Source organism: Perissodus microlepis, chromosome 16 (assembly GCF_051167445.1).
Source record: "Perissodus microlepis isolate ML-2025 ecotype Zambia chromosome 16, ASM5116744v1, whole genome shotgun sequence".
Classification (NCBI taxonomy): Eukaryota; Metazoa; Chordata; class Actinopteri; order Cichliformes; family Cichlidae; genus Perissodus; species Perissodus microlepis.
The window spans coordinates 3,028,444-3,037,083 of record NC_140476.1 but is presented as its reverse complement, the minus strand read 5'-3'; the positions used below and the strand labels follow the sequence as shown (position 1 = coordinate 3,037,083).

The window sequence follows — 8,640 nt, the reverse complement described above, 5'->3', positions numbered from 1 at the left end:
TCGGTTGTGTATAAAAACATCAGTTCAGACCTGAAACCTCCAAGAAAAGATAAAAGAGAACTAGTGAGACTAACTTTTGATTTCGGAGGTGAGAGCAGAACGGATGTGCCAGGCAATTTTGCACCTGCTGATCTTGATGACACTCAGCTGTCACTCTTTGGCTGAAAATGAGACAAATGTCACCTGTCCAGAACACCAAAGGGCTTTCGGAGGCTCTTGCTTTGAATTTGTGGGTATCCGGCGCTCTTTCTTCAGTGCTCAAGCTTGGTGTGAGGGGAATGGAGGACACCTTGCTTTTATCCCTGACGAGGACACCCAGTACTTCCTTGAGAGACACATGGACACTAAGGAAGACTTTTGGTTTGGTGTGGGACCATCTGCTGAAGGTAAGAAGTCACACTTGTTTTTATTGTTAGTGGATATTTCCCAGCAGACCTCTAACTGATGACTTTAAATCAATCATTAACAACAAAACGTTTGCATGGACGAACTGTGCATCAGTTCCAAAACTAAACGACCAAAGACGCCTTTTTCTTACTGCACTGATAATGCTCTCTTCTCCTGTGGTTAGAAAATCAATCAGAAAATCAATTCTGTATCTCGGATGGTGGAGAATGCTCAGATTAATCACGGCACAATACAAAGAGCTTGGAAATCAGCAGTCTGACAAATTATGGTAAATTTGTTCCCACTGAGATTTTCACAGCATAGAGAGAAATGGCTTCATATAACACACTGATTGAGAATTCTGCACAAAGTAAAAATATAAAGTACACTTAAAAAAAACAACAACTTACACCCACCAGGTTAGCAGTTGGAGTCAACTTGGACCGCAGTTTATAATAATAAACTTTTTGTAAGCTCCAAATGGTAACAGAAACTGAATGAGCTCTGCTCTAGATGCATTATTGATGCATGTATGTTCATCAGTGGGCTTTTTGGCTTTTTTGCATCATCAGGTCATCTCTCTTGGCTCGATGGTTCACCTGTCACATATTCAAAGTGGGTGAGCAGTCCAGAGCCCGGAGCAGCTTGTGGCTACGTCCTGAGAAACTCGGGCTTTCACTGGGAGGCCAGAAACAACTGCAGCAAAAACCGGAGTTTTATTTGCCAGTTTGGTAAGTATTCTGACGAAGACTGTGTTGCACACTGAATCACTCCATACGAAGAATTACTTTTTACACTGCCATGTAATCCTTTCAGAGTCTGGGAGAACCATTGTGTGTGAGGGTCGTAACACCACTCTGCAGTGTGGTTCGGGTCAGGTGTTGATGATAGACGGTGGCTTCTACGGTCGTAAGAGTATTCATTACTGTCGATCCAAGTTCCCTCCACCAGCATCCCCACAACAGGAGTGCGGCTGGGCGGACGCTGTAGAATCAATTACAGGTAAAACACGGTCAAATGGCGTCTGAGTGCAGCAACTACAGAGATAACTTCATCATTATTTCATTGTTGATCTTGTAATTCTAATTTATGTGCGAGCGGTCTAATCTGCACAGTAATCATAGCGTCATAATGGTCCCTCTCATTAAACCTGCTGAACTCGGGTAGGAAAACAAACACTGGCGCCTTATAAAAGGTTCTGCATGAATGAAAACTGTGGTGAAATTCTATCCACATAGAAGCCTTATCTCTTACATCACAAAGAACACACTGTCTCACTGGAGCCCCTTCTTTGTAAAGATAATTGCCCATCGGGACATTTACGTAAGAACGCAAACAATAATGGCTTAAAAGCTTAATTGTCAGTAAAGATACATAGATGATTTCCATCTACCAGAGTAAATATTGACTTTTGAATTTAACTGATGACTGAAGCAGGCTGCCGTTTGTCATCGTTTAACGTTGATTCCATTTCATCCTGTTCGGGCACTGGGAGGACTTTTCAGCACGCATTGTGGTTTGGAGCGCATTCACCTTTTTAAAGTGCACATCCAATCTATAGCATCTTTAGTGACGTACAAAATCATTAAACACATACAATAAAAAGCACATTTCTACATATGGATTAGTACCAGGCACTGTCCCACCTTTTATCTACTATGCTGCGGATGTGCCTCAGCTAAAATGACTGACTAACTGCAGACCACCATTCAAAGTATCAGTTTGGAATATTCATGGCTTTCACTCAACTGCAAACAAAAGCCTTTTATCAGGCTTTACTGGCTATTTTTACAGCATAATTTCCACGTCCATAAGTCTGGTAAGCCTTCTGGTATTCCTTGTCAAAATTAGAACAACCAGAAACCAGATATGGTCCAATCAAATCATCTTTTTAAGACAGGCTATCTGTAAAAATTTAGTTCAATTTAATTCAATTTAGTTTTATTCCTATAGTACCAAATCACAATAACATTCACCTCAAACTGTTTTATATTGTCAGATAAATGTATACAGCGAAAACCTCAACAATCACATGAGCCCCTGTGAGGAAGCACTTGGTAACAGTGGGAAGGAAAAACTGACGCAAGCAGTTTGGGGTGAGAGGAAAGAGGCAGGACAAAGACACACAGTGGAAGAGAGCCAGAGATTAATAATAATAACAACAACTAATGATTAAATGCAGTGAGGTGTATAAACAGATAGAGAGTGAACAAAGGTGACTGAAGAAGAAACACCCAGTGCATCATGGGAGTCCCCCAGCAGCCTACGTCTATTGCAGCATAACTAAGGGATGATTCAGGGTCACCTGGTCCAGCCCTAACTATATGCTTTAGCAAAAAGGAAAGTTTGAAGCCTGATCTTGAAAGTAGAGATAGTGTCTGTCTCCTGAATCCAAACTGGAAGCTGGTTCCACAGAAGAGGGGCCTGAAAACTGAAGGCTCTGCCTCCCATTCTACTTTTAAATACTCTAGGAACAACAAGTAGGCCTGCAGAGCGAGAGCGAAGTGCTCTAATAGGGTGATATGGTACTACAAGGTCATTAAGATAAGATGGGGCCTGATTATTTAAGACCTTGTATGTGAGGAGCAGGCTTTAGAAACCCTTTAGTCTTTGTCTTGATGCATGCTCAATCATCCAGGTAAGTAAATTCCAAAATGTGATTCTGTTCATCTGGACGTAGCGTTTTGAGTGGCGAGAAACTTCTCATCACTCATCCAAGTGACTTCTTCAGTCTCGGCTGACTGCAGGTTTCCAACCCTATAAACAGTACATTTGCACAATGACTGAAACTAGCACCACTGAATGAACCTTCAAGGATCTGGTGAGTAACGTAGTGTACGCTGTTAAGTGCCAGGAGGATTGCCAGGATTTATACATCTGGGAAACCAAACAACCTCTGGTGAAGCGGATGGCACAACACAGAAGAGCTACCTCGTCAGGCCAGGACTCTGCAGTCTGTTTACACCTACAGGCCAGTGGACACTCTTTCAATGATGAGGATGTGCACATCCTGGACAGGGAAGAACGCTGGTTTGAGTGCAGAGTCAAGGAGGCCAGTTACGTGAAAAGGGAAAGACCATCTCTGAATCGAGGAGGGGGCCTAAGGGTCCATCTGTCACCAACTTACAATGCTGTGATTGCAGCCGTTCCCCAACTCTCTGTGAATGGTACTCATGGCCATGGATCAGTGGTCTTTGTTGCTGATCAATGGTCATGACAATTTGCATATTAATGCTCAAAAAACTGACCTCACAGCCCATTGTTCATTCAGTGGTGCTAGTTTCAGTTATTGTACAAATGTACTGTTTATAATGTTGGAAACTTGCAGTCAGCTGAGACTGAAGAAGTCACCTGGGCGAGTGACGTTTCTCCCGCTGAAAACGCTACGTCCACATAAACAGAATCAACGTTTTAGGCCATCGATCTTTGGTAAAGCCAAATAGTAGATGTGTACACGGCAAAAAATATACTGGCTATATTCTTGTTTCTTGTTGTTATATTGGCATAACTAACATTTGCAGTAAATACACACACATTTGGCAGTTTTCGATGATTTTAAATTGGCCCTCAGCATGAATGTGAGCATGTCTCTCTGTGTTAGTCCTGATACAGACTGTCAGGATACCCTGTCTTTTGCCCTGAGACAGCACCCCTTTAACCTTGAATTGGACAATGGATGGATGGATAATTATCATTAAAAAAATGTGACATGAACACAGCATATCGGCACACATCAGTGCTGCTGTTTCTCTTGCAGCCCAGTCACTGCATTAAAATATTGATATTGTTCATTTCTACAAACCATAAGTATAATCTCAAGTTTATCACAACTCTTTTCATATTGTTTAGCGTCTCAAGATTATGAAGCCCCTCTCTGTGGGTGAGCTTGAAGGGATTTATTTGCCTTTGATTTTGGTAGCTAAGAAGCATATTGTCGTCAAAGCATGAACTAAGATATGAACATATGCAAAACTTTTCACACTGCTGAAACCACTGGAGCGTACATGTGTGTGTGCGTGTGACAGTGTGTGCTAGCAGCAGCTAATCATATTCTTCTGTGATTCCCAGCTAGTTGCCACGGCCGACAGGTCTGCCAGATCGCTGAAGTTGCGAACTCCTTTGCTGACCCTTGTCCTCAGCTGAAGAGCTACCTGTCTGTGGACTATCACTGCGAAGACGGTAGGTCACGGTTCTGTGCTCAGGTTAGAATCACACTTCCTAAATCCATGAAGGGCAGCGTGTGTCTGTTCTTTTCTATCCCATCTGTTTCATTTTCCCACTTTGTTTCCCTCATTAGTTAGAATAGAGTATTTAGGAGCCAGTAAAGTGTTAGAATAAGATTAACTATGACTGATGATGCTTGATGCAGGCGTTAGAACCCCAATGAAAAAATGCTGCCAATCTAGCTCTCAAAACATTGCCAATAAATTTCTCTCACACTCTGTGGCTTATTTCACTGCTGGTGAGTGTGAAGATAAAAATATGTCTCACAAAGATTTAAAGTTCTCCCACTTGTTTAACCACGGAGAATTATTAAAACAGCATTATTTACCTCAAATAGCACAAAGACAGTTGTAAAAATGTTTCAGAAATAAAACACTTTACTTCATAGTAGGAAGATTAACATAACTTTATCATTTCATGGAGGTCTGAGTTTGTCTCCATCGGTAGCGACGTATTGTCTCTTTAGCAAAGGAAACATGTCATGTGCTTGTCGTGTATCATAATTCACATTTACTAGCTGGTCCCACATCCTCATTTTAGGTTTGGAAGCGTTTTTTAGTAGATAAAGGCGAATGGCTTAATCAAGAACTGAGCTGCAGTTTGGGGAAGGCATCGATAGGCACTGGCGGCGGCTCCTGGGCCTGGCAGATCCCGATGTACTAATGACAACTGAAGAAGTCAAAGAAAAAAAGGGGGGAGGGTGGGGCACGAAAATGAGAACGAACATCTTGTAAAACTGGGGGGGTCATATATAGATAAAACCCAGAAGGGGTGTGTTTGGAGCCTTGGTCCCGCTCCTGAAATTCAGATAAATTATCTCCAATTGTTTCCAAATTTTTGATGAGCAATTTAAAGTTTCACTCAGAAACAGGAGCACAGTCTCGTCTCATCACTCTCATATTTTACTGGAGTTCTTGGACAGAACAGATGCATTGTAAATGTTAATAGCAACGTAAAAAGAAATATCTTTGGTGGAAAAGGACTAGCTGTACTGAGGGTTTTTTTTTTATTTGGCAGCAGCAGCTGTTCAGGTAAATGTCAAACAAATAATCCAAGCTTCACATTGAAATGAATTTTATATGTTTCACTGACAAGTTATATTATAGGTCAAACTATCAGACACGGTCTGCTTCTACAGTGACCCTTATCTCAACATCGGTAGATTCAAAACGGAAAGATTCCTCAGAGACACCGGGCCATTTTGACACGATAGCATCACGCAGCTGCTGCAGCTGCACATCTGTGATGTGAACATGTTGTTCACCACATCTAAAAGGTGCTCCAGTGGATTGAGATCTGGTGACCGTGGAGGTCCTGGGAGTGCAGTGAACTCGTTGTCATCCTCAGGACACAAGCTTGAGCTGATCTGAGCTTTGTGGCATAGTGTGTTAACCTGCTGGAAGCCACCAGCAGTAGATGATACACTGTGGTTACAACAGGATGGTCACCAGTGATTCTCCGGTAGGCCTTGGCATTTAAAGGATGCTCAGTTGGTACCAAGGGGCCCAAAGTATGATAAGAAAATATCCCCCACAGCATTACCTGAACTGCTGACTCCATCATTTCATGTTGTTTGCACCAAATTCTGATCCTAACATCCGAATGTCACAGCAGAAATTGAGACCTATCAGACCAGACAGTGTTTTTCCAACGATGAGCCTGTGCAAACTCTAGGCTCAGTCACGTTACCTGTACCTGACAGGAATGGCTTATACCAGGGGTGTCACAGATAAGGCTGGAGGGCCAGAATTGGCCGGGCAAAGATGACAATCTGTCCTGCTGGAAGGCTTTAGGAAATGTGACAGAGTACATAGATTTTGAACTCTTGGCTGTGTTGTCATAACGTTTCCTACTGATAAAGACTGAACTCCCATTGGCAAATACAACACCGAAGTGTTTAAGCAATAGAGAAACGATTAAATGACAAAAAAAGGTTCCAGTTTTCCCACTATCTACTTTAGAAAGTTGAAACTAAACCAGCCTACTGGCATCTTTGAAATATAGTCAAACTGGGAGATTTGTGCCCCAGCAAGATCTGGAGAAGCTCACTCAGGTCTTTAATTCGTGTGGAGTTTAGTACTGGAGTGCTGTTTTTGGAAACACTATGAGACAGCTACAGTTAGTTCAAAATGCGACTGAACTCCAATTCTCAGCTCCCTGCATTTTTAATTTAAAGTAATTTCGGTTGTTTATAAATCATTAAATGTCATGGACCCCAGAAAAATATATGATCAGCCAAGTTTATCAGTCCCATTAATCCCAACAAAAAAAAAGTACAAACCAATCTGTAGTTGACAACAAAGGCTGCATTTCCAGTTTATTTCTTTGGGCTGTTTTCTTATTTTTTTGCTCAGATCACATTAAAATCAGATCACGCTCCTGCATTAAATAACCTCTATGGTATCTGTGCTTCTATCTGTTGAGATCATGTGCTTGTCTATTTTTTGCTCGCTGGGCTACAAGCGCTTTGTAACATTTCTGGTCATCCTCCCACACCACAGGGCTCGCACTGTCAGTTAATCCCACGGCTGTGGTTCTTGCTGACGTCAGAATCCACGTGAAGTGGCTTTTACATTCACCCCTGGCAAACTTTAGCTGCAGAGTGAACACAGGAGATGGCCATGTAATTAATTTGAACAATCCAAAAGGGTGAGTATCAACATTAATAATCTTTAGGTTTTTTCAGCCATGAGTTTAAAGAACATTTTCTGCATTATTTTCCACATGAGTTTAGTTATTTTTGTGTAGGTGTCAAAGTTTTGTTTTTGCCTTCTATCCTGCTTTCTTGTTACTAAGTTTTGCACATCCTTGATTCCTTTCCTTGGCATCCTGTCAGTGCACTTAGTCCATCGTACCTGAGACACGAGCAGAGGAGATGAGGATGAAAAAGGAGGAGCAAGGAGTCAGTGCAACTGGCACTTAACATACTGAGACAGCTTTGCTCCAGGCTGCCATTTAAAAGCAATGACAATTAAATTTATGCGGCACAGCTGCTTCCTCTGCAAAGCAGTTATTTCTTCTTCGATATGGAAAAAAAATCATTTTTTGTGTAGACTCCCAGTTTGAGGATAGTTTGTATGTTACAGAGGTGTAGCACTCCTCATTCACGCATCACGGCAGGAAAAAACAAGTTTTGCAATATACAACTGTAGCTCCTCGGACAAGCCTCCTCTTCTGCTCAACAATGTGAGAGAGCCTTCAACAAACTATAATCAGACTGATTTCCAAGTCACAGGCGGAAGGATAGGCTGAAATAGGCTCCACCCTGATTTGGACAAAAGGAGGAAAATGAATGGAGGGATGACAGATGAGACAAAGATGCACAAAGTAGAGAAATGAAAACTGCCCCATCACTCCTAACACTGTGTCAAAATCACCTGCCAATTGTCTTCAGTCCATCTGGCGGGTGAATTCACCAGATGGACTGATCAATCCAATCAATCTAATCTACACCCAGCTCACCTCCTGCTGATTCCCAAATGCATCCCATTGGCTTTTTGTGCTTTTACATACTACATTTGTGTGGGTGGGTGTGTGGGACTGTCATATAGAAATGAACATCTGTTAGATTCAAGCTCATTCTTAATCAGTTAATCAGTGGTGATTAAATCTGTATTTCCTGTTTTTGGAGGGCACAGTTTCAGTTTTGAATCCTGGTGTCTGTGGCGACAGTCACTGCTGTACTGGCAGTAATGCCTTTTACGTCAGCCGGCAGTAATTTGTTTACCAGAGCTGACAAGGCGCACAGCAACAGAAACATTACAGCATCTAGAAGTAGGATGCAGCCTAGGAACCATGCCAGAGAAGGTTTTGACGCTTCAGCTATAAAAGGCTCAGCACTTAGAAGAACCAATGCAGTCTACAAAATAAATAAAAAATCAGTCAACAGTTGAGCGTGTCATGAGCCTGCGTCAGCACTGTTTGTATAATCGGTCTCACTGCTCTGACATGTGACAACATGAGCTTGGTGAAAGTTTAACAAAGTAAAGTTCACTATGAAAGTGTGAACCACAACAATCCATTATATCT

General features: G+C 42.0%; 1 protein-coding gene across 1 annotated transcript in view; it reads left to right on the top strand.

The window, feature by feature from the left end:
• The window catches only part of LOC146370193 (polycystin-1-like protein 2), a 41,203-nt gene continuing 32,563 nt past the window's right edge, over positions 1-8,640 (top strand). The window contains exons 1-5 of the mRNA XM_084908331.1: positions 1-386; positions 960-1,118; positions 1,204-1,389; positions 4,456-4,566; positions 7,113-7,260. Coding sequence (XP_084764457.1) covers positions 104-386; positions 960-1,118; positions 1,204-1,389; positions 4,456-4,566; positions 7,113-7,260 — 887 coding nt within the window. The 5' untranslated portion in view covers positions 1-103. The remainder of the gene's footprint in view (positions 387-959; positions 1,119-1,203; positions 1,390-4,455; positions 4,567-7,112; positions 7,261-8,640) is intronic.